The 24,920-nt window shown below is 55.5% G+C and overlaps 1 protein-coding gene across 2 annotated transcripts; it reads left to right on the top strand.

Moving 5' to 3' along the window:
• Positions 1-6: 6 nt before the first annotated feature.
• Positions 7-24,596, top strand: LOC102287238 (TRIO and F-actin-binding protein). 2 transcript variants are annotated; one of them, XM_070371610.1, is made up of 14 exons: positions 7-184; positions 5,028-5,084; positions 7,723-7,791; positions 7,916-8,005; positions 8,395-8,504; positions 10,137-10,662; positions 11,306-11,416; positions 17,043-17,190; positions 18,926-19,028; positions 19,829-19,988; positions 20,069-20,182; positions 21,172-21,258; positions 22,101-22,264; positions 23,883-24,596. In XM_070371610.1, exons 1-13 carry the CDS (start codon positions 179-181, stop codon positions 22,260-22,262), a joined length of 1,743 nt encoding a protein of 580 aa, XP_070227711.1. In that variant the 5' UTR covers positions 7-178; the 3' UTR covers positions 22,263-22,264; positions 23,883-24,596. The 2 variants fall into 2 exon arrangements, with proteins under 2 accessions (XP_070227711.1, XP_070227712.1); XM_070371611.1 differs by lacking the exon at positions 5,028-5,084.
• Positions 24,597-24,920: the final 324 nt, after the last annotated feature.

Raw genomic sequence — 24,920 nt, 5'->3', positions numbered from 1 at the left:
AGTTTTATGGGCGGATGGAAGGGGCCGGGGCAGCGCCGGGGAAGGGAAGGGCCGGGAGGAGCGGCGGCTGGCGGCCGAGAGGGGCGGCGGCGGCGGCGGGATTCCCGCTCCGCTGAGCCCAGCCCGAGAGTCCTTTCCACCTTCCTGCCTCCTGCTCTTGCCGCCCCTGGGTGCCGACATGACGGTGAGTGCCCCCCCCGCCAGGGGTGCAGCCCTTCTGCACCCCCAGGCCGGGAGGAGAGCGACAGCCGGAGCCAGAGCCGCGCCGCTCCCCTCTGGGCAACCCCCTCCGGCCGCACGGGCCGGCTGTCCTGCCTCACCTGCCCCCGGCCTCACTTTTCCGAGCCAGGAGCCCGGTCAACCCCTACCCCGAGAAGATGGGAACTCTAGCTCTCAGGCACCACCCCCTAACTTTTGCAGGTCCAATCATGGACAGATTCGGGGTGGCCCTTTCCCCTTCTCTTCTCCAGCTCCCTTTAGTGAAAATCTGGTCTGATTCCCCCAAGTTGCGCCAGATTCTTAAGGGTCTCCCAGGGTTCTGGGTCGCGGGAGGAGCGGAGATGGGCCTAGCCCGGGTCTGGGTCTCGCCAGGGGCTGGAGAGAGGCGCTCCCTTGGTTGGAATGGGTCTCGCTGGTGCGGGTCTGGGAAGTCTGTCCGCCCGTGTGGGCGCTGGGCGCAGGTTGGCTGGGTGAAAAGAGGCCTCTGGAGCCCATCCTGGGACTTCTGAAGTAGCAGGATACCGTGCTTTCCCGGACTTGCCACTTCGCAGTGGCTCTGGGACCTTGGGTGGGGCAGGCCAGCGATTGGGAGTGAGGAACACGGTGGCAGGGATTTGTCTTTCTCTTGGGGATAAGCCATACCCAACCTGTATCAGTACTTGTACCTTAATTATCATATTGCGTCTCATAGCTGAGTTCACCGATAGCCCCGTTCCACAGTGTAATAAACTGAGGCTCGGAGAGGGGCCTCGGTGAGTTGCCAGAGGTTACCCTGAGTGTAAGGGAAGGAGTAGCCCTTTTCCAGGTCACTCTGGCCCCTTCACTGTGATGTTCTGGAAGGGAGGGGCAGGAGTGCTTTTGGTTTCTGGCAGGCGCCTTAGGGAGGCTCTGACAGCCTGGTGAGGAGAGTTGGGGGCAGTTGAGCAGCGTGGGTGTGCGCAGGGCCCCTGCCTCCTAAGTGCGATGACCTGCTCACTGCCTGGACTTCCTCAGCCTCTGCACATCCTGCCACCTCTCTGCCGGCCCTTCCTGTTGTCAGCAGCCTCCCCTCCCCTGTCAGGGAGTAGAGAGGGATGTGGGGGGAGGAGCTGAGTCAGTGTCTTCCACCCCACCCCCCATCCCCGCCTTAGGCTAGTGGAGAGTGGTTGCATTGCCTATGGGGTGCCTGCCAGGCCCTGAAACTGGGTGCTGTCACATTACCAGCTTGGATCCCTGCAGGTTGATGGTAACTCCCGGTCTAACCCATGAGGACACTGATGAGTTCACACTGTAGGTAGTGAACTTATGTGCCCTGGGTGACATGGCCCGGCCCTGGCTGAGCCAGAATTTGTAACTTGGTCTGTCCTAGTTTTGTCTCAGGATCGGATAAATGTACATAGTTGCCTTTCCTGGGGAAGCACATGCTGAACTCAGGTAAGGCTGCCAGAAGCAGCATGTGGGGGCCCATCCCTGCTGGTGGGAAGAGGCTTCCCGAGGGAAATGACTTCCTGGGACTATAGGACTTTGTCAAATGGAGAGGAATTGGTGGGGGGTGTACAGTGTGGACCAAGGCTGGTGGCCGTATTTGGGGAATGAAATGGTGAAAACATAGAAAAAGGACTTGGGAAGGAGGGCCTCAGAGGCCAGGAAGAGCAGCTTGGGCTTGTTCAGGGGCACTGGAGAGTTATGAAAGGTTATGGAGCAGAGAGGAGGCTCGTAATGACCTTTGACAGTGTTTACCGGATTCATCTTGGCTGCTCTCAGACCTGAGCCCACTCCAGGCTAGTATCCTGCCCATTGCTTCTTCACATCCTCTTCCTCTCTCCTGGCCCCATCTCCCTGACTTCAACCTCAGAAATCTGAACGAGCAAGTGGCAAAGGTGCTATGAACGTGTCAATGCTTAGAGGCTTCAGGAAGCTGGGCCTGGAGTCAGGCTCTGCTCCACCTTCTTTTGCCTTAGCTGGGTGCAGCCTTGCCCCGGAGCTTCATCCTCAGCCGCTGCCTGGCATCAAATTATACACCTGCTCACTTGTTTATTGTCTCTCTTCAGAGTTCCACCAGGCAGGGGCTGCATCTCTTGTTCACCGCTGATTTCCTGGTGTAGAACAGGGCCTGGTTCAAAAAAATAAGAGAGAGATGAAAAGAAAGAAGGGAAGAAAGAAATTTGTATGAATGTCCCGAGTCCTAAGATCTTGTCGGGGGGTGAACAGCGCGTGTCCCTGATGGAGTTGCTTCTGGTCTAGCCTTGAGGGATAAGTGAGTGGCTTCAGGATGATCACAGATGCCACAGAGGCCCTGGGAAGTCATCTGGTGTGGTGTGTACTGGGAAAGGTGCCTCGGAGGTGGCAGTGAAGCCAGGTCTCAAGGCATGAGAAGGGGTCTGCCTGGGTGAAGGAGGTGGAGGAGGCCTTGTGTTTCAAGCAGAGGACATAGGTGTGTGTGGAGGGCCCCAGTCCTGGTGTGTGGGGGATCAGAGAGGAAGTGTGATGACGTAAACCATGGGGCCCCCTAAGCAGGGGTGAGGCCAGGCTGAGGCTTTCGTGCTGTCCTGAGGCAGCCGGACCTTGTTCTGAAGCCGTCCCTGAGGCTTTGAGGCAGGCCTGTGACACTAGGCCTTTGGGAGCGGGTCCCCTGCCAGAGCGCGCACACAGGGGGCGGCGTCCATGGTCCAGGCTGGCTTGAGGCACAGTTGACCTGTGGTCAAAGGAGGGAGGGCTGCTGTGAGGTGCTATCAGTGCTCCGGAAGGGAAAAAAGGGGGAAAGGGAGCTTCCTGCAGGTGGAGGGAAGGTATCTGGGGCTGAGGAGCCATGTGTGAAGTTACAGGGGGCAGAGAGTTAGGTTCTCTGACCTTTTGACCCTTGGGGGCTTCCCAGGTAACTGCAGGACCTCGCCCGCCAGAAGGTTTAAAAACTCACACTGGTGGCCTTCTCTCCCCAAGGTCACCATCCCATCTCATGCCTGACAGTGTGTGGGTACCAGTGTTTCTGTGTGTAGTTTCTCTCATGGAACTTGGGGGAGGGCAGGACCCCCCCATCATTTGCCACATCAAACATCTGGGCTCAGGGAGGGGATGTGACTTAGGAAGGTCACTCTGCTTCCCAGGCAGCCCTCGGGGTCCCAAACTGTCATTCCTGCCCTTCCTCAGCCTCTGGAAGCCCATGACTCTCCCAGCCCCAGCTTGGCTGTCTTGATTGGCTGGGTGGTCAGCTGGTCCTTCCTGGGGAGCTCTCCCCAGGTCTGCACAGTGATGCCAGCTCTGTGGTCCATCCTAAAAAGCCTGGCTCCTCAGCTGCCAGGAGGTGGGGTGGGAACAGCCCCCAAAGCACAGGAATTTAGATCAGGGAGGTAGTGGAGGGTGGATATTTAATCAGCAGGTTTCCCCTGGGGTCACAGCATGCCAGGCCCTGAGGCCACGGGAGGCCCCTGTCTGCACATGGATCCAGATGACTTGGTGGCCCTGAGCATGGCTATTGGTCTTCAGTCTGAGCTTGGAACCGCCCTGGGCAGCTTCTGGCCCACGTGGGGAACAGGGCGGGGAAGAAGAGAAAGCAGACAGGGCGTACACAGCCTGGGGTTTCCCAGGTCTGAGCAGAGCCCGTGTCCCTTCCGTCAGACAGGTCTGCAGGGAAGGGCATGATGCAGGGGTTGGGCCGCCAGCCTGCCGAGATCCAGGGGCCTTGGTCCCAAGGCCATGGCTGAGGATGGCTCAGGAGGTCCAGGCTGCTGGCCCAAGCCCCTCTCAGGCCTCTTCCTCCACCGGAGGAAGAGGAAAATGGGGCTTCCTCAGAGGAAAGCGGGTCAGGGCAGGTGGCCAGGTCAGGTGGCTCCAGTTTCCAGGTTTCCAACCGTTGTCACCATCCACCCCACTGAGCCATGCCACCCACTCCCTCCACGCAACCAGACACCTTGGCCCGGTGGAGCTGTGATGCAGGTGCTGATAGGTGGGCTCAGAGCCATGGCAACAGGTGGCAGCCTCCTCCCTACCGGCCAGCTTGGCCCACCAGCGAGCAGGAGCTGAGACAGCAGGGGGACCGGGACTTAGACGAGAGAGAGAGGTCTCCCCAGCAGGCCAGGAGGGTCTGAGGATTGGCCTGGCCAGAGAAAATGCGCAGATGAGCAGTTTTGTCCTCTAGGGGCTAGGCCGGGGGGACCTAGCTCCAGGTCCCTATGGAACATGCTACAGCTGGGAGCCCCCAGACCCCGGGGCCGTGCCCCCCTGGGCAGCACTCGGCAGGTAGGACTTGCCAGAACTGAGGTACCCTCTCCCCGGCCCTTCCAAGAGCTGGGGGCGCCCAGGGGGTCTCAGACCACACCCTGGGCCTGGCTCCATCTTTCAGGGTCTCCAGGAGACGAGGAAGGGCAGGGCTGGTTGGACCACGGGAGGGCTAGTGGGTTGGGGGTGGGTAAGATCATTAGGGCATTATCTGCCTGGGCCTCAGTGAGAGGAACTGGACAGTTCACTCAGCCCTGCTGATCTGGCCTGTCCTCTGACCTCTGTAAGGGTTCCTTGTTCCAGGCAGAGTTCTCTCCCCTCTCTCTCTCCCTCTCCTCCACACTCAGGTGAGGAAGCAGGCTGGCTGGGGCAGGAGCTTGGAGGTCTGTGGTGGATGGCCAGTCACCCAGCCCACCTCTCAGAGGTTGCCAGATGTTCAGGAGGGGGACCAAGGCTGCTTCCGTGGCTGGGAGCCTGCCTGGATTTGGGGGGTTATCTGGGTCCTCAACCCTCCTTCCTGGCTTCCCAGGACTCTTACAGGACTTAGAGCAGGTAGGATGAGCCCCTTTGGTTCTCGCTTGGCCTGACTCACCTGCCACCCCCTCTCCCCATAGCCCGATCTGCTAAACTTCAAGAAGGGATGGATGTCTATCTTGGATGAGCCTGGAGAGGTAGGAGGTCTGTGGTGGGGTGGGGTGAGGGGTAGGGGGTGGGCAGTGGGGTTGCTGCAGGGCCCTGTAGGGTCCTGGGGGCTGCCCAGGTGGCTGAGCAGCTTCCCTGGCCTGTCCAGCCATCTAGAGACCCTGGCTTCTGGATGGAGGGGTTAGAGGGTGAGGGCCAGAGTGGGAACCCTGAGGGGATGTTTCTTGTCCTGCTGGAAAGAAGGCCTTGGGCTGCGGGGTGGGAGGCCAGAGGCTGCTAGTCATCTCAGTTTCGTGAAGCAGCCTGCAGTATGTAAAGGTCACCAGGATGGCGGCCTCCTGGCCCTTCACGCCCTGCACCCCATTTTCTCTCCTCACCAAGAGCCCCTAGGCCCTTCCACCCCTTGACGACCCTGGCTGGGTATCTGAGGGTCTGGAGTGGAAGGGTTCACAGAGATCATCCAGCCTGAGATGTATACAGATTCCCAAAGGCTCAGCCATGCAGCAGCTCCCCCCAGCCCTGGGGTGGGGGCTCAGAGTACATTCCTTGAAGTCTCACCAACCTGGGGCCCCAGTGAGTCACAGCTTCTTCCAGCCTCAGTGGCCTCATCTGTGAAATGGGCATGCTGGGTAGTGAGAATTCTTTCCAGGCTGGATAACAGTCACAGAGGTCAAGCACATAAAATGTTCCACAGAGCCCTCAGTGCCCGCTTGGGCCTCAGCTAATCACCCTTCCCTTTCTCTACTGTGTGCATCCTTAGAGCCAGAAGGGACAGTAGCTTTTCACCATTCTACCCTTCTGGCTGCCAGGCTGGAGGTGGAGCTGGCCTCCTGCCCACCCAGCCTGGGAGGGGACGTCTCCCTGCCCGGGTCCTGCATGCGCCCGCAGCTTGGGTCTGCGTGCAGCCCGCATGCCACGGAGGGCTTGAAGCCAAAGGGAATCTCATTGTATTCCCTACCCACATGCTTTATTCCCTCTAGCCCACAACCTTCTGAACCCGCTGCCTGCTTGCCAGCCCCCTGGTGGCTGGGCTCCAGGCTCACACAAGGCCGGGCATCCCGCCAGTGACCCTTCCCAGCCTCCCCACCCAGGGTCTCTGGAGGGCAGAGATTATGAGCCCCACCCAGAACTGGCCATTACTCATTCTCTTTCACAGGGTTTTGGAATGTCCGAGCTGGAAGGGCCCTGGGAGTTCAGCCAGCCCGACCCCGTGGTGCACAGACAGGAGACAGGCCCGCAAGGGCTTTGATCTCTTCCAGGCCCAGCAGCACCTTGGGCAAACCCAGGCCTAGAACTTGGGGTGCCTGAGGCCCAGAGTTCCGGCCAGTTGCCATCCCAGGCAGTCGTAGACCAAGCCTGGAAGGGCCTAAGAGATCTTTGGGCCTGAACCCCTGCCCCACTTGACAGAGGAACAGTTGTCCTGTGTGTAGTAGCTCGGGTCACTCAGAAGAACAGCGTGGTTCTAACAGAGCCAGTCTCTCAGAACAATCCCCGACACCCTAGTGCCTGACCACACGCCAGGTGCCATGAGAGACATTCCGGGGAGGGTTAGGAATTTCTGACCTCACCAGGAGGCTTAGGGACTACTTAGCCCTACTTTACAAGTCAGAAAACTGAAGCTCAGAGAGGTTGAGACACTTGACTAAAGACACACAGCTAGCAAGGGATGAAATAGCTGTCACCCAGGTCTCTTGGATGCTGAAGTCCTATTTCTCATGGGAGGCCAGTGTGGAAAGAAGTAGAAAGTATCATCCTGGCATATCCTTGAAAACTTAACCATCTTCTTGAGGAAAGAAAACCAAGTACTTGAAGTATTAACAACCAGAGCTTGGCGATGCTGGGGAGCTGCGGAGGACATGGGCTGACCCTGGCAGTGGGTGGATCTTGACTGGCATTCCAGTGAGTGGCCAGAAGCCCGGACGTGAGCTGAGCTTGGCACTTTCGTATCAGGCTGTTCTGATGCCCCCACCCCTCTCCTACGTGTCCTGCCAACCTAACCCCATCTGCAGCAGAGAGAAGCATTGCAGAAAGGTGCCCACATCATAAATGTACAGATAATGCATTCTCATAGCTGCACATATACGTAACCAGCACCTAGATCAAGAAACAGAATATGACCAGCTCTCAGACACTTATCCCTGGGCCCCCTTCTGGTCCTCTCTGGGAGACTTGTCCTTGGCTGTTGGGGTGATCGATCCAGGAGTAGTATATGGAAGAAGACTCTTGAAGTCCTGGCCCCTGGCTTGCTAGGCAAATGCCTTACCCAGGTCACAATCCCCTCCTGGACTGCACTGGGCAGGATTTGCGTATAGGAACCTTGATGATCTTGGCGGAAAGGATCAAGAGGCCTATGGAATTGTCAACAAATCAGGGAAGGGCTCTCAGAAAGAAAGGGAGGGTGTGGTTAGTGAGGAGAAGCCAACCCATTTCACAGATGCTGCTCCCGAGGCTCAGAGAGGGAATGGAGGAGCTAACTACAAATGTGGATTTTGTGACTCTGCACTGTCCCCTGACCCCCACCCCTCAGCCCAGCTGGTGAGGGTGCCAGGCACCTGCTGCAAGCCGAACAGTTGACCTGGAAGCACCCAAGATGCCTGTGGAATGATGCACAAACACACACTCATTCCATGCCCCCGACCCTTACTCACCGCCATCTCTCCTTCGCAGTGGAAGAAGCACTGGTTTGTGTTGACCGACTCAAGCCTCAAGTACTACCGGGATTCCACCGCTGAGGAGGTGAGACAATGAAGTGGGAGGGCTCCTTCCCCCATCAGGTTCCAGGGGCCCCCTGGTAGGGGGTCAGGGGGTTCAGGGAGGGATCCCTGGAGTCCATGGACCATCATGAGCCCTCCTGCTGCAGGCGGATGAGCTGGACGGCGAGATCGACCTGCGCTCCTGCACGGACGTCACCGAGTACGCGGTGCAGCGCAACTATGGCTTCCAGATCCACGTGAGCCTGCGGGCTGCTGCGGGCGGTATCCCTGGAGGGCCCCCAGAGGAGGCGTGGGGGTGGAGTGTGGCTCACCAGACTGGCTCCCATCACTCATTTCCCCAGAGACCTTGTCCTCAGAGCCAGTGAGAAGCTCTGCTGCCAACACCGAGCTTGTCTGGGGCAATCCCAGGAATCACTGGCAAGCCGATTCGAATGTTGGAGAGACTGTGGAGGGGATGGGGCTCTTCCAAGGCTAGGAGGAGAGGGTGTGCATCCTCTGCTCACCTCCAGGCTCGAGACCTGAGATTCCACCCCCTGGGAGGGAAGGGCACCTCCCTGGGGCCCAGAGTGGGGAAGGAGCAAGGAAGCTGGCCAGGTGGCAACCTACCTGTGGGGTGGACTTGCAGACCAAAGACGCTGTCTATACCTTGTCGGCCATGACCTCGGGCATCCGGAGGAACTGGATCGAGGCTCTGAGGAAGACTGTGCGTCCCACCTCAGCCCCAGATGTCACCAAGTATGTGCTGGGCTGGACTGGGGGCTTCGGGGAGGCACTTACCATCCCCCCAGCCCTGCATCCTGAATGGGTGTCCAGTGCTCGCCTGAGGGCCCTGGGCCTCAGTTTCTCTGCCAACAAAATAGGGAGGTGGGGGAGGGGGCAGTGGGTATCTGTGGCACTCATCCAGAAACACCTTGAGCTTTGGAGGTTGACTCATCCCACCCTGAAAGGGTGGGGAGAGGCCTCGGCTCTTTGGAGAAGTGCTGCTGAGTCAAAGGGCCCGTGAGGTGGCTGATTGTCTGTGTGCCTAGGGGGCTGTGTCTGAGCCTGTGTCAGGGAGAGGGGATGGCTACTTAGTCTGGGTGGAGGACTCACTCCCTGTGGAGGTCGCTGTGGGGAGAGGGGCGGGAGGGTTGAGTGACCTGGTGGTAGAGCCCCCACACAGTATAAACCCCAGATGTGGGACTTGCCTGACAGTCCAGTGGTTAGGACTCTGTGCTTCCACTACAGGGGGGCATGGGTTCTATCCCTGGTGAGGGAGCTAAAAGTCTCCCATGCCACGCAGCACACCCAAAAAGTAAATAAAAATAAATTTAAGTAAGCATCTTTTTAAACAAACAAACAAAAAGCCCAGATGTCTCTGAGGGTCAAAACTCTGGCTGTTGGGCAGCAGAAACTGAAGCTTGGTATTGAGGGGGCACGGAGTGTGTGTCCACCTGCCCAGCCACACCCTGGCTGGCAACCTTAGGCCAGTTGCTGTCTGGACTGAGATTCAGATTCCTCACCTGTCACGCCAGGTGTCGTGTGAGGATGTGCACAGAGGCGCTTTATAAACTCTTGCCCACTGTGCAGCTGGACTATGGTTTACTGTATAGGCTTCACTGCTATAGCAAAGAAACCCCAAACACAGGTTCATGCAAGGGAGAGGTTTATTTCTCACTCCAGCCCAGACCTGGTGGGGCGGCTGTGCAGCCCCTAGCCCCCAGCCTTGCCTCTGGGCCAGAACACTGCTCACATCCTCACGGGTCCAAGCCAGGAGCCAGGCCAGGGCACACCTGGTCCTTTGAAGGGTGCCGCCTCTCACTTGCACTGGGCAGAGTGGTCACATGGACACTTGTAGCGGCAAGGGACACTTTAGTTTCTGGCCAGGTGACCACGTACCCAGTGTTGCTATGGAAAAAGTGTTGCTATGGAAGAAGTTGTTATGTGTCTCCACAGTTTGTGCCTGTGTAGCCAGAGGCCACTGTTCACCTCACCTGCAGTGCCCTTGGGCATCTCCCCTATTCCACTGAGCCTCTTGAACCCAGGGCCTTGTCTCCCACCACACCCTTAACGCTGATGCTGCCATCACCATTCACAAAGGCCTTGCACACATTCACTCATCTAGTCCTCACGTCCCTCCTGTAAGAGGCATTGTTGTCCCGTATTACAGATGAGATGACTGAGGCTTAGAGAGGGCGGCCAGGTTCCCTGGAAGTGGCCGAGCTGGGATGGTTCCCAGGATCTGTTAATGAGGGAGCGGTAGTTCTAACCTGCTTCCTCCACTGGGGTCTGTCCCCAGGCCCCGACGCTCGGGTCACACTCCAGAAGTGCTTGTTTTGGGACCAAGCAGGCCAGGTCCCACCTGACGTGGCTCTGCTGGCCCCCTAGGCTCTCGGACTGCAACAAGGAGAACACGCTGCACAGCTACGGCACCCCAAAGGGCTCCCTGAAGGCAGGGGAGCAGCGGGTGGGCTCTGAGGTCATCAGCCGGGGTGGCCCCCGGAAGGCAGACGGGCAGCGGCAGTTGCTGGACTACGTGGAGCTCTCCCCGCTGACTCAGGGCTCCCCACAGCGGGCCCGCACCCCAGCCCGCACCCTCGACCGCCCAGCCAAGCAGGAGGAGCTGGAGCGGGACCTGGCCCAACGCTCCGAGGAGCGACGCAAGTGGTTCGAGGCCACGGACAGCCGGGCCACGGAGACACCGGCAGGTGAGGGTCCGCGCCGGGTCCTGGGCGCCCCCCTGACCGAGGACCAGCAGAGCCGGCTCAGCGAGGAGATTGAGAAGAAGTGGCAGGAGCTGGAGAAGCTGCCCCTTCGGGAGAACAAGCGGGTGCCTCTTACTGCCCTGCTCAACCAAGGCCGCGGGGAGCGCCGGGGGGCCCCAAGCGACAGCCACGAGGCGCTGGAGAAGGAGGTAGGCGGGCACGGCTGGCCTCTGGGAGCCTCCTCACCCCACCAGCGCCCTTAACATCCCTGCACTCATGCTGTAGCGTTAGTTCTTGCATACCTACGGTGACTGGGGAGTTCACCCCTGAGCCATGACACCAGATGCCTTGTAAACTGGACTTCTTTCCTGGACCTTGGGGATCTTTTGTTTTTGTTTGTTTTTCCCCATCTTTGTTCTGTCCTCAGCAATCCCAGAGAAGGGAAGGGGGAAGAGAAGGGAGCGACCGTTTATTGAGCACCTTCTGCATGCCAAGCCTTGTACTAGGCCCTCCTTACTTACGTTGGCTCATGCAGTCCTCACCTGGTCACATGGCCGTTTCATGGTCCCATAGGGTAGACCGCCTCACTGTTTCTCTGATGGGAAACTGAGGCTCCAAGAAGTTTCCTCCCACCTGTATAATAGGTAAATATCTGTGACTGTGGTATCTTGCTCCCAACCCTGTTAAGCCTTCTTCTCTGGGCCAGCGCTCTCCTGGGTCCCTGACCTGGCCATCCAGGAAGCATCTGGAACGTCCCCCTTGCCCGTGTGTCCACACCAGGGCCACTTCATCCCGCCAGCTCCATTCTCCTTTTAAGACCCTCACTGACCTTGCCTCCCCCCATCCCCGTAGGTCCAGTCCCTTCGTGCCCAACTGGAGGCATGGCGTCTCCAAGGGGAGGCTCCTCAGGGTGCACCCAAGTCCCAGGAGGATGGCCACATACCCCCCGGCTACATCTCACAGGTAAGGCCATGGAGCTGTTGTGTTGGGGGGTGGGGATGGGTTTCTGGTTGCCGTGTTTTGAGAAAACAGCTGATATTCTGGGAGCCCTTCCTATACCAGAGTGGAACCCGGGTGAGGCCTTTGACGTGCACCATCTCACTTAATCTCCCCAGAGGGTGGACGTGAGGACTGTGCCAATTTTGCAGACAAGGCCACTGAGCTATAAGAGGGTATGTGACTTGCCTGAGGTCAACTGGCCTGCAGATGTCAGAGGTGCGATTTGAACTTGGGTCCAGCTGACTGCAGAGCCCATGCGTGAGCCCCCACGTGACCTTTTGTACTTAGACTCCCTTCCTCTGTACTGCTCTGGGGAAGAGGGGCCTGATGGAGCATGGGACCCCCCAGGGGGCAGGCTCCTGGGAAAGTTAAAGTCACTCAGTTGTGTCTGACTCTTTGCGACCCTATGGACTATACAGTCCATGGAATTCTCTAGGCCAGAATACTTTAGTGGGTAGCCATTCCCTTCTCCAGGGGATCTTCCCAACCCAGGGATCGAACCCAGGTCTTCCACATTGCAGGCGGATTCTTTACCAACTGAGCCACCAGGGAAGGCTAGGCCCCTGGGAATCGCTCCCTAAACACTGGAAAATCCTGCCAGGCGGAGGCCCTGAGCAAGGTGGTCTACAGGACATGAGTGCCTCCAGTGGCCCTCGGGGGACGCACGGCCTGCCTAGGACAGCGACTCTCAACAAGGGTTGATTTTGTTCCCCTGGGGACATTTTGGCCGTGTCCAGAGACACTTTTGATTGTCATGTCCGGGACAACTAGTTCTCCAGAAAAAAATACGTGTGCGTGTACACACTGACACATTTATATATGTTTATTGTAAATTTTACTGATACAGAGCATGTTTAGTGTGCAACTTACAAATAAAAAATACGTCATGCTTCTATTGTGAATTCCATATTGCAAATTGATTTTTCTCAGAGTACTGTTGTTGATTTCTCCAAATGCTCGTATCCACAGCAAACTGACAAATGAGTGTCATTCTAACATGAATGTTGGTTGGCATTTTTTTGTGTGTGAATGAGTATGACAGCCAGATATATGCCTAAACTTTACTTGGTCAATGTCCTGAGCAACTTCTTTGCTGAACTGAAAGATACTTTACTGTTGAGACTATTTGAAAGTATTCTTTTGAGGACATTTCTTGGGGTTTTGTTCTGTGTACAATGTAGCAGTCTGAGCTAGTGCACATTTTGAAGTTTAATCTGTACTGTGAGCGTTAATAGCTTTTTCTCATCATTTGGTTAAGTCTGGACAATCAACAAAACAGTAAATCAAGCTCTGATTTGTAATGTTTACCAGTTTCCATGGTGTAAATATTCCTGCTATGGCTGATGTCCCTGAACAGAGTTGGGAAACTGCACCGAGCATCATGTGGCATTTCCACCCCGCAGATACAGGACATGTAAATAACCTCAGAGCATAGCTAATAATAAAATGCAGTGACATAATTAGGAGGTAATGAATCTTGAGTATCAGCTTTGTTTTTTAACACTTACTTGGTTTTGTCTGCATTGGGTGTTAGTTGCTGCTTTCAGCCTCTTCATTGCTGTGTGCCGGCTTCTCTCTTGTTGGAACGCACAGCTTAGCTGTCCCTCAGCATGTAGGATCTTAGTTCCCCTACCAGGGACCAAACCCGTGTTCCCTGCATTGGAAGGCAGATTCCCTGGACTGCCAGGGAAGTCCCTCAGCCTTGTTTTTAATGTAACTAATTATAAGTTTATATAATTTCCGATAACAGCTATGCTAAATAGCTGCACCACAGAATTCCTAAAAATTTGACAATTGCTGTTCCCCAGATAGCACACCCTTGTCTGAAGCAAAAAAAAAAAAAAAAAAGGCGGCTGGGGTCCCAGGCTCTGGGCAGGGAGGCCTTCTAGAGATTCCGAGGGAGCGTGGGGCTCTCAGGAAGTGTTCCTGGAGCTGGGGGTGGGAGCGGGGGCTGAGGCAGGACGGGGTTGCCACTGGGTATTCATCAAGGAGACGCCCACTGCCGAGCTGAGAAGCTGGGATCGCGACCCACACACCTCAGGAGGTTTGGGGTCTGGGACGCGACATCAGGAAGGTGGGGTTAGTGTGCAGGGAGTCCTAGCACCAGGAGCTAGGACGCTGCTGAAGGAGGGGGGAGGGAAGAGGGTGGGGGTGGGGAGGGGAGCTTCAGGCTGGCCCACTGCCTCGAGGAAGGCAGAGGGGAGCTGGCCAGAAGCTGGGGCCACCGTGCAAGGCCAGGGGCCATCTGGGGCTGAGTGGTTCTGGAACATTCAGCTGAAGGGAGACCAGGGCTGAGGGGAGTTGGGGGTGTATTGTGGAGGGTGAGCCTGGGGATCACCTGATGTGGGGAAGAGGAAAGGGAGGGCCCAGTTATTGTTAGGGCTCCCTCGAGGTCAGAGGAAGGTGGGGCATCTCTAGATAGAGGGGCCAGCACCACCACCTGAGGCCTCCAGGCACCTCAGAGATGCCCCCCTACCCACCCCAGAGGGCTTCAGACTGAGCTTGTGGACCCCTTGGACACCCCAGAGGCTGCCTTTTTTGGGTGGGTCCATCCACAGTTGTTGGTCCTGGAGCAGCACTGTCTTTGACTATTAGAACCTGCAATAATTTCCCTTGCAGGAAGGTTTCTGTCACTAAAACAAAGCTGGAAAAGCACTGCTCTGACTTCTCAGGGTACAGATGGGGAAACGGAGACCCAGAGAGGAGGCGAGTCCTCCAAGCTGGCAGCAGACTTGTGTCTGCAGTCCTGGCTTCCTGGTCCCCAGGCGCCCGCTGGGCTCCCCAAGGCTGTCAGTGTTTCATCCTGTTAGATTGGGATGGGCAGGGGTAGCAGGTGGAATGGGGGGTGAGAAGGGCATAATGGGGAAACAGCCCAAGACGGGGTAGGGGAGGGTACCCAAAAAGAGGAGCTGAACCGTCTGTGTCCCCTCAGGCCCCAGGGGAGGCAGCTGGAGAGTCAGTGGACCCTAGTGAGGTGACAGCAGGGCAGGGATTCCCAAGCCTGATATCTCAGGCCAAGGGGGTGCCCCCCTTCCAGCTTGTGGGGTTTGCTACTGCAGGACAGCAGCCAGGGGGCCTGGGGCTTCAGTGCCTACTGCAGTAGCGGCCACGGGCACTTTACCTACTTTGATCCACATCAGTGGTGGCAGCCATCACACTTGGGCCCTCAGAAAGGCAGGTCAGAGGGAGCAGCGCCTGGCCTTCTAGGAGCCCCTCCTCATGGGCTAGTGCCCACCTCCTGACATCAGCCTCTGGACGCCGTATTGACTGCCAGGTCTGCCGGCCTGATGGGGCTCTTTAAGAACAGCAATCCCATCTCCTTTAGGCTCCTGTCTCTACAGGTGGGTGATCTCTACAGTGAACGCTGACTTAGCTCAGGGAGCCTTGAGAGTTGGTCTTATGGGGTCTGTATTACAGATGAGGAGATTGAGGCTGAAAGAGGGGAACAGGCTTGTTCGGGTTCACTCCGTGGTACAGCCAGGACTAGGACCCAGTCTGTGGAACTCCCAGGGCCATGTTCCATTGCCCCACCTGAGGGGACACACAGAGGCTCAGTGAGACAGGTGTCCCCTACCCACAGCTCGGAACACCTGGATCCTGGAGACCTGGCCCTTGTCCTTCCCCAGACTGGCCCATGCAGCCCCCCAGATGTGGCTGCTGGTGTGGTGGGGGTCATCCTCCGTCCCCAGCCGTGAGGTGCCCTGTGCCTTGGGGGAGGACTCAGCCTCTTATCTGCATCGGGTCTCTTATCTGTGCCTCCCATTTCTCCCTTGGCTCTTCCCCTTCCCTTTTGAATGATCTTAAACATATATTAATCATGTAAGAAATTTGTTTACATTTTCAAAAATAATTTCAAACAAATCAAAATGTTAGAAACAAATGTGTGAACTCTCCTCCCCCTACTTGTTTCCAGCCCCAGGGGTTACCTTGGTTACCTTCTAAGCGTATCTGTATAGTTTTCTGTTGCAGCTGTGATGAATTGCCAGAAACATAAGTAACACAATTAATCATCTCACAGTTCTGTAGAGTAGAAGTCTAACGTGGGTCTCCCCAGGCTATTAATAAAATCCAGGCATCCATGGGATCTCGTTCCTTTCCATAGGCTCTGGGGAGGCTCCATCTCCTCACCTTTTCTAGCGTCCAGCAGTCGCCTATATTCGTTGGCTCATGGTCCCTTCCATCATCTTCAGAACTCGTGCAGGAGAGTCCGGTCCTTCTCTCTTCCCACTGGGCTCCTGCCTTAGTCCCCTCTCCCTCTCCCTGCTCTCCTGCCTCCTCTTCCACATCCAAGGACCCTGTGATTACTTTCGGCCCAGAGGATAATCTAGGATAATCTCCCTATTTTAAGGTCAGCTGATTAGCAATCACTAGTCCCCTGGGCCATGTAAGGTAACACATTCGCTGGTTCTCGGAGTAGGGCATGGACATCTTCGGAGGGTCATCCACTCTACTTTCCAGGGTAGCCTTCTATACCTTTTTCTGTGCCCTTATGCACAGGTACTCAGACCTACAGCTCTTAAGTGTTTTTGGTCCGCGAATGGGGTCACACCACGTTTATCATCAGAAACCAGCTTTCATGACCTAACTTTCGAGACACCTTTCCACAGCAGTCTGCGTGGGCAGCTCTGTCTTTTAACAGCTGCCCAGATCCTTTGTAAAGTGCAATCCCATAACTTATTTAAGGGCTTTCCTGTTAGGTACTTACCTTGTTTCCATTTTTCACCTGTTACCAACCTGGCCGCAGACAATACCCTTGTCTAAGAGTCTTTGTACATGCGTGACTTTCTGTGGGGTCATTCCTAGGAGTGGACCTGCCAGGTTAAAGGGTCATTAAAATTTGATGACACCACCAAACTGCCCTTCACACACCCGGTTGCAGCTGACTCTCCCAGCAGTGGGTATTATCAGTCATTTAAAAACTTGCCGGTCTTGTCTGCACAGCCCCATTTTGTGCTAAGTCATCAATTTCAGTTTGCTTACTCAGCATCTGCCACAAGTCAGGCCTGGCCTAGACCCCAGGGACTCTGAACTGTATCAGATCTTCTTTGTTTGGTGGAGGTGGGGGGTGGGGATTTATAATCTGGCAGAAGCAGAGCCTTTAAAAACAGGGGAGAGGCTGACCAGAGTCAGAGCTCGGAGGATATTTAAGCCAGGCTGCAGGCCAAGTGGATTACCCGGGAAGAGAAAGTTGTAAAAGAAAGTTCCAGGCAGTGGGAATAACATGAGCTAAAGCTCAGAGGTGTGAACATGCCATGAGCTGTTTTGTTTTTTTTCTTTTTTAAGTAACTATGATGTTCCTTGGTTGGGGAGGACTTAGGTTGAGACCATCAGGGTTGGCAGACACTGGAGCAGGGACTTGCTCTGCAGGATGGGAAGCCCAGAAGGGTTTGAAGCAGAATGACAGGCTGGGGGTTGTGGGTGGCGGGGAGCAGGGGCAGATACAGGCTGATGATGCCAGGGTCTTGAGGGAGAGGTGGTGAAGCCTGGACCAGGGCAGGCCTGCCCCCGAGGCTTCTTGCCTCAGGCTGGGAAAGGGGCACTACCTGGGCCATGGGGGCAGCCCCGTGATGTCCTGGCCTCCCACCTGCAGGAGGCATGCGAGCGCAGCCTGGCAGAGATGGAGTCTTCGCACCAGCAGGTGATGCAGGAGCTACAGCGGCACCACGAACGGGAGCTGCAGCGGCTGCAGCAGGAGAAGGAATGGCTCCTGGCTGAGGAGACAGCGGCCACAGCCTCGGGTGAGGACCCTGGGCAGGAACGGCACAGCAGGGCCCGGCCCCATGAGCCTCCAGGCTGTGGCTCCTCTTGACTGGAGGTCTTTAAATAAGAGATGAGGGTCTGGTGCCAAACTTGGGGTGAGGGGTCAGGAGCCCCTAGATATGGCCTCTAACCCTACTTGCAAAGGGGAAACCAAGGCAATAATTGATTTCCCCCTACACACAGAGCATGGGTTAGGGTTAGAGTCTTCTCCTCAGGGGCCTGTGGCTACTGGGAGGCCCACGTCAAGCCACATACACACACACACTGAGCTGCAGCGTGTGTTTGTTTTCCACAGCCAAAAATCCGTGCCATGTGCTGGGGAGAGACTGGTCAGCCGCAGACCCTGCTCTTCTATGAGTGCCGTCTCACTGGGCCAGTGGGATGGACCCAGGGGAGAGCAAGGCAAGGTGTCGTCGGCATTTAACCAAACCCTGTTACACACACGAGCAACCTTAGTCCTTGCAGTGCCCCAGGGAGTGAACCCATTTCACAGATGAGGAAGCTGGGGCTCAGAAGTTAGCAACTTATCCCAGATGACATAGCTTGGAGGTATCAGAAGATGGAGCTGGAACACAGAGCACTCTGACTACAAAGCCATGCTCTAAACCCTTCCCTCTGCTCTTCCAAGTCAGGAATAGGTATACCCAAGATTCTGGCCAGCTTTCCCTCTCTGTCCCCTGCAGACCTGCTGTGTGTGTCTGGCACATGCTAGACACTTCCATGGGGTTTGCAGAATAATAGAAATGATGAAAGAGGTCATGTGATTTGGAACTTGCCACCTGCCAGTGTTCAAGAACTCAAACTGAGGGCCCCTCGTCCCAAACCCTGGGGTCAGTGTGTTTTGCATTTTAGGAAGATAACCCAGGATATCCTCCCCCAGCAGGGTCTGGGTTTCACCTTGAAATCTAGCACTAAGATTTTGCAGTGAAATTTCTGTGTTGCTCTTAAGTGGGATAATATGACCAGAAATAGCCTTGAATCTGTTCAGGTTGGGGATTGCACCAAAAGAATTATGAAACACTTGCAGTGTTCAGAGCTTTTGGATTTTGGAATTATGGATAAGACTATGAATGAGGACTTGTTTAATCCTCACAACAGCACTGTGTGAGTGTGGAAAGAGACTCAGTCCTTGGGGGCTTGCAGACTGAAAATAAACCAGTGGGGGCCAGTGTCTGAGTACTGCCTCTGTGCCAGGCATTGTTCTATTCTGCATGCTCTACGCACATCTCCCAGTAACCCATGAGGAAAGGCGTTTTTTGTTAACCTTGTTTTACAGATAAGGATTCAAGGCACAGAGGGGTTAGGTCCCTTGCACAAAATCACACAAATTTGTACCGGCCACAGAGCCAGTGTTCTTGACTATTTGGCTGGGCCAGGCAGATGGACCTTGTTAAAGAACCTTCCAGGCTCTGCAGGGAGGACTGTGTGTAGTCCTATCCAGAAATCATGAATAACAAGAGGTACTGGTGGTCAGACACTGAAGTGTCTCCCCAGCAGAGTCCTTCAGACAGGTTCTGTCATCCTCCTGTGGTAGACAGGCTCAGAGAGGTTGAGCAGCTTACCCAGAGCCACTCAGTCCATGACACAGCCCAGCCCAGCACTCTTTGCTTATCACTCTCTGCTCCTGTCTCCACGCGGAGTCCTAGAGGAAGTGGAACTTGTTGCTCCTGACCCCTCCCCAATCTCCCTTCTACCTCTCTGCCCTGCTTCCAGCCATTGAAGCCATGAAGAAAGCCTACCAGGAGGAGCTGAGCCGGGAGCTGAATAAGACACAGACTCTCCAGCAAGGTCCAGATGGCCTCCGGAAGCAGCACCAGTAAGAGGGTGATGGGGCCCTGCAGCCTGGGGGCAGGGCCTCCCTCTGAGCCAGGGGGCCCAGCTGTCCACTCTGCTGGTTATGAGTGAGGGACCTGTGCTGAGACCCCTGGGCAGGGGACCATGTTAGTTTGCCCCCAGCAGAAATTCCTGTTCCAGTCATGTGGCGTAGGGAACAGAAGCGGTAGGACCCCCCACACCAGTGCGCACAACTGTTCTCAGGCCCCTTCTTGTCTATCCAGTCTCAGTCTCCACTCTCTCTTCCCCTCTTTAGTGTCCCCTAGAGCTTGGCTTAGGGTCTTCCCTAGTGGCTCAGATAGTAAAGAATCTGCTTGCAATGCTGGAGACCCGTGTTCAGTTCTTGGGTCAGGGAGATCCCCTGGGGGAGGGCATGGCAGCCCATTCCAGTATTCTTGCCTGGAGAATCCCATGGACAGAGGAGCCCTGCAGGCTACAGTCTATGGGGTCGCCAGGAGTTGCACACGACTGAGTGACTAATGCACACACACAGAGCGGGGCTACAGTAGAAGCCGGTAGGTGTCCTTCCCTGTCAGAGCACAGCTCTGGAATGCTGGGGCTATAGAGGCGTTAAGAGATGGGCTTCTCCAACCCACCCCCTTCACAGAGGAGGCACCTACAACCCAGAGAGGCTGACACACCAGTTCACAGCCCCACAGTGGGCTGAAGGCAAAACTAGGGCAAGAATCAGAAGTCCTGAGCGGCTTCAAGTCTGCATGACCTGACCCGGCTTGGCCAAGGGCCAGAGAACCCGGGCCATCCTCCCTGACTCTACCCTGGCAGGTCAGACGTGGAGGCGCTGAAGCGGGAGCTGCAGGTGCTATCAGAGCAGTACTCGCAGAAGTGCCTGGAGATCGGGGCCCTGACGCGGCAGGCCGAGGAGCGTGAGCACACGCTGCGGCGCTGCCAACAGGAGGGCCAGGAGCTGCTGCGCCACAACCAGGTGGGCCTTGGCCCCCGGGGGTGGGGGTGGGGCGTGGGCATCCTGGCCCCCCCACACTGACCATCCCCCACCCCTCCCAGGAGCTGCACACCCGCCTGTCCGAGGAGATTGACCGGCTGCGCAGTTTCATCGCCTCTCAGGGGACGGGCAACGGCTGTGGTCGCAGCAGCGAGCGGAGCTCCTGTGAGCTGGAGGTGTGCCCACATCCCCCCACCCTGTGCCAGGCCTCCTAGCTGGGGCGTGGGGCCTGGGCCTGGGGAGGGTACCCGGACAGGCTGGGTCTGTCCTGGGGAGAGGACAGGGCAGCTCGGAAGGAGGTCTGCTGTGCACCCAGCACTCCTGGGTCAGCTGGGTGAAAGCTCTCCACCTGAGTCCTATCACCTACCTGCTGTGTGACCGTGGCAAGTCACCTCACCTTTCTTAGTCCTAGTGGCTCATTTGTAAAATGGAGCTAGCCCCTCCCTTACTGAGAGAAGCCAGAATGAGAAAATGTATATGTGATCCCAGGATCACCCTTGTCTTTGGTTGTATTTAACAAAAATTTGTACACAGCTTTACTCTCTGCCTGGCATTTCTATAAGCCCTTGTATCTGCTAAATCATTGAAGCTTCTAGCAGTTTTATGAAAAAGATGCTGTTGCTCTCCCCATTTTACAGTTGAGGAAACTGAGACACAGGAAGGTCAAGTACCTTGCCCAGGGTCACATGGCTTGTCAGTGTGGGAGCTGGGATTTGAACCAGGCAGCCTGGCTCCAAAGCCTTAAGCTTTTAAGTCTCCCTCACCCTGCTGAACCTGTCTCCTTCTCGGTCAGGTCAAAATAGTAGTACCTACTCATCAAGGTTTGGGGAGGTGTTAATGAGGAAGCCCAGCCCTCTCTAGCTCACAGTAGGGCCATACTGTGGCTTCTTTCCATGATCTTTGCCCTCAAGTTGAGGGCCTGGTGCTGTGTTGTGACCACAGCAGGGGTGACCATAAGATATCCACTCACATGGTACAGATGGGCTGAGAGAGCAAGGAGAAATCAGAGAGGGCTTCCTGGACGAGTCTTCCCCCAGGGACCCTGGTGCAGGTTAGGAGCTGCCTTCTAGGGGCCCAAAGCAGAGAGAAGTCAGGCTTTGGGGTGTGGTGGGCCAGGGTAGCTCTGGACTCTGGCCCCAGATCAGCCTGGAACCTGTGACCTCAGGTGCTGCTGCGAGTGAAGGAGAACGAGCTGCAGTATCTGAAGAAGGAGGTGCAGTGCCTCCGAGATGAGCTCCAGATGATGCAGAAGGTGAGTCCTGGCCAGCTGAGGTGCCAGAGGGGTGGGGAGCCCCTGGATCCAGCTGTGCCCTCATCCTGTGATCACCTGTTCTGTGTCGGCCACTCCTGGCCTCATCAGGCCCTCCCTGTGCCTCCCCCATGTAGGGGTCAGTATTCCCATTTACAGACAAAGAAACTGAGGCTAAGAAAGGGTAAGTGATTTGCTCCAGGCCACCCTTGTTTTTATTGGGTTGGCCCAAAAGTTCTTTTGGGTTTTCCCATAACATCTTATGGAAGGGACCTGAATGAACTTTTTGGCCAACCCAGTATTTAATCATAAAATATTTATTGAATACCTACTATGTGCTCAGCACTATACTGGGTACTGGGTGACTTGCTGTGGACCAGACCAAAATCCCTGTCCTTGTGGAGTATGCATTCCAGTGTGGAGTATGCGTTCCCAGAAACCTGTGTTTCTGGGAGCTGGGGGACTGAGATTTGGGGCCCAGTCTGACCCACCCTTGGTGCCATGTCCATGTGTCTTTGACAACTCTCTGTGTGTTGGTGGTTCTGGGAGACTCCTGGAAGGGGCCCAAACCCTGGGCCGGGCTGACCTGCCCTCCCAGCCACTCACTTGCGTGTGTGGCCTCGGACAGAAGCTTCACCACCCTGAGCCTCGGCTCTCATCTTAAATGGGATGAAAATGATGCTGAAACCTGTGTCACTGGGTGGAGCAGGGGAACCTTCTGGGGAGGCCACCTAGAGGGAGAAAACCAACCAGGGGCCTTGGAGGGGCCTGGCTGTTTGTGCCGGCAGGTGGGCAGGGCCAGGAGGGAGGGCTCCCTGCCCTCACAATGCCTCCCCGGCCCTCAGGACAAGCGCTTCACCTCGGGAAAGTACCAGGACGTGTACGTGGAGCTGAACCACATCAAGACGCGGTCGGAGCGGGAGATTGAGCAGCTGAAAGAGCACCTGCGCCTCGCCATGGCTGCCCTGCAGGAGAAGGAGGCTGTGCGCAACAGCCTGGCCGAGTAGAGGTGGGCCCCACGGGGTGGGCACTGCAGGGCGCGCAGGGGGAGGCCGTCACAGGCGCCAGGCTGGAGGTGTGACCTCAAGGCTCATCTGCACCTGAAAGCCTGCGCTGCCCCCTGAGCCAGTGCACTTCCTCCTCCCAGCCTCCATTTCCCTATCTGGATGGGGGGACAGTGACGCTGGCAACTCGGGGCCATCCCGGGGATCCATCCGACTCTCCCAGAGGCTGCTCTGTGAGCTGGAGCGCGTTTCCTTCAGAGGTGGGCCAGCCAGTTCAAGTCTGTGATTATCGGCCCTGTCCCTGCCATGTGACAGTGGAAGCTTCTTAACACAGAGCCACAGCTGCAGCCCTGCACCGTCCACGCCCCTCCTCAGGGCTGGCAGTGCCCTAACTGATCAGCCTGGCTTGGGTGGCAGATCCGGTGTGGGTGTGCCTACCTCCTCATCAGACCCAGCAGCACAGCTCGCTGGTGTGTCTGCTAATCGCCCACAGGTTCCTTCCTCTGAGCTTCACACCCCAGACATCACTGGAGGCCGTGTTCTGTCCCACTCAGTTTCACAGTCGTCCCTGACTTAGCAGGGTCTGAGACTTTTTTTTTTTGGTTGCACTGGGTCTTAGTTATAGCATGTTGGATCTAGTTCCCTGACCAGGGATTGAACCCAGGCTCCCTCCATTGGGAGCACAGACTCTTAGCCACTGGACCACCTGGGAAATCCCTCTGAGCTATTTTTATGATGCTTTTCCTCCTGCCCTGTCTACCTGGAGCTTCCTCTTTGTAACACGTCCTTGGGGACTTCCTAAGGCACTCGGGAGAGGCCACCCTGTGGGCCAGGCGTGGGGAGAAGCCCAGAGGAGCAGGTCTGGCCCAGCCTTTGGGGTTGAGAGGCTTTAGAAGGGCCTGCTGGTCACACTTCCCTGGCCTTAGCCAGATCCCCTTGCTCTGTTTATTGAATTGAAATGTAGTTGATTTACAGTGTTACAGTTTGCAATGTTATTTTAGTTTCTGGTGTATAGCAGAGTGATGCAGTTATATATACTGGGTTGGCCAAAAAGTTTGCATTTTTCTGTAAGGTGTTATGGAACAAACTTTTTGGCCAACCCAATAGAAATACAGATATGTTCTTTTTCAGAATTTTTTTGTTATATTTTATTATAAGATATTGAATATAGTTTCCTGTGCTATACAGTAGGACTTTATTATTTATCTGTTTTATATATGGTAGTTTATATCTGCTAATCCCAAACTCCTAATTTATTCCTCCCCCACCCCTACTTCCCACTTTGGTAACCATAAGTTTGTTTTCTGTGTCTGTGAGTCTGTCTCTGTTTTGTAAATTCCACATACAAGTCATATCATATGATATTTGTCTTTCTCTATCTGACTTATTCCACTTAGTATGATAAACTCTAGTCACATCCATGTTGCTGCAAATGGCATTATTTTTTTCTTTTTTATGGCTGAGTAATATTCCATTGTATTAATATATGTATACTTTATCCATTCATCTGTCGATGGACACTTAGGTTGCCTCCATGTCTTGGCTATTGTAAATAGTGCTGCTGAGAACTTTGGGGTACATGTTTTTTTCTAATTAGCAGACTCCCCCAATCTTGTCTTCTAGGTCCTCGTGGTCCAGCCCACTGCAGACCCCCCAGTCCAAGGGGACCAATCGCCTTCCTTCTCTGCCGGACGGACGTCAGAAGCCAAGCTTTCTTCCCACCCTCTGTGGGCTCACACCCACGTGCACTCACACCCACCACACACATGCACACACACACATACACACACATAGCAACAGACACACATACACATGTACACTTTCTGCGTATCTGAGCGCGCCCCTAGCACTGGGTCTTACCTTGCACCTTCTTCAGGATTTTATATGTGAAGAGATTTTTATATAGATTTTTTTTTCCTTTTTTCCCCAAAAAAACACTTTATACGTTTTAAAAAGCAATTCCTGGTGGCACATGCCTCCAGCACCAGCCCCCACTCTGTCCCCAGCCACCTGCTTGGGCTTCTGGGCCTGTCTCCCCATCTGGGGTCTAGCGGAGGCCTGGCAGTAGCTGTGGCAGGGTGGACTCGGTGGGAGAGGCAGGGAGCCGGCCACCCTCTTCCTACCCTACCTCCCACTAACTACTTCCTGCCCTGGGGGGGACCCACTCCCTGGGACTCTGGACAGAGGGACAGATGGACAGAGGGAGCCGGCAGCTGTCCCCACAGCCCTGCCCGTCCTGTGAGGGGGTGCTGGGCATGGATCTGTGGGAGCCGCCCCGTGCAGGCATTTCTCTCCTGCTCCATGAGCCTTCTTAACTTAATAAAATGTTCTGGCAGCTCTGGTGTCCTGGATGGCCTACACAGGGTGGGTGGCAGAGGTTGGGGGTTCTTTTTTTTTTTAATTAGAGGATAAGTACTTTACAATATTGTGATGGTTTCTGCCATATATCATCATGAATCAGCCATAGGTACATGGGGGTATATAGGTATATCTATCCTATATATGTAGTCCGCCAGACTCCTCCATCCATGGGATTCTGTAGGCAAGAATACTGGAGTGGGTTGCCATGCCCTCCTCCGGGGGATCTTCTTGATCCAGGTATTGAACCCTTGTCTCTTACATCTCCTGCATTGGCAGGCAAGTTCTTTACTACTAGCACTA

The sequence above is a fragment of the Bos mutus genome, chromosome 5, assembly GCF_027580195.1.
Source record: "Bos mutus isolate GX-2022 chromosome 5, NWIPB_WYAK_1.1, whole genome shotgun sequence".
Classification (NCBI taxonomy): Eukaryota; Metazoa; Chordata; class Mammalia; order Artiodactyla; family Bovidae; genus Bos; species Bos mutus.
This window is presented reverse-complemented; position numbering and strand designations above follow the sequence as displayed.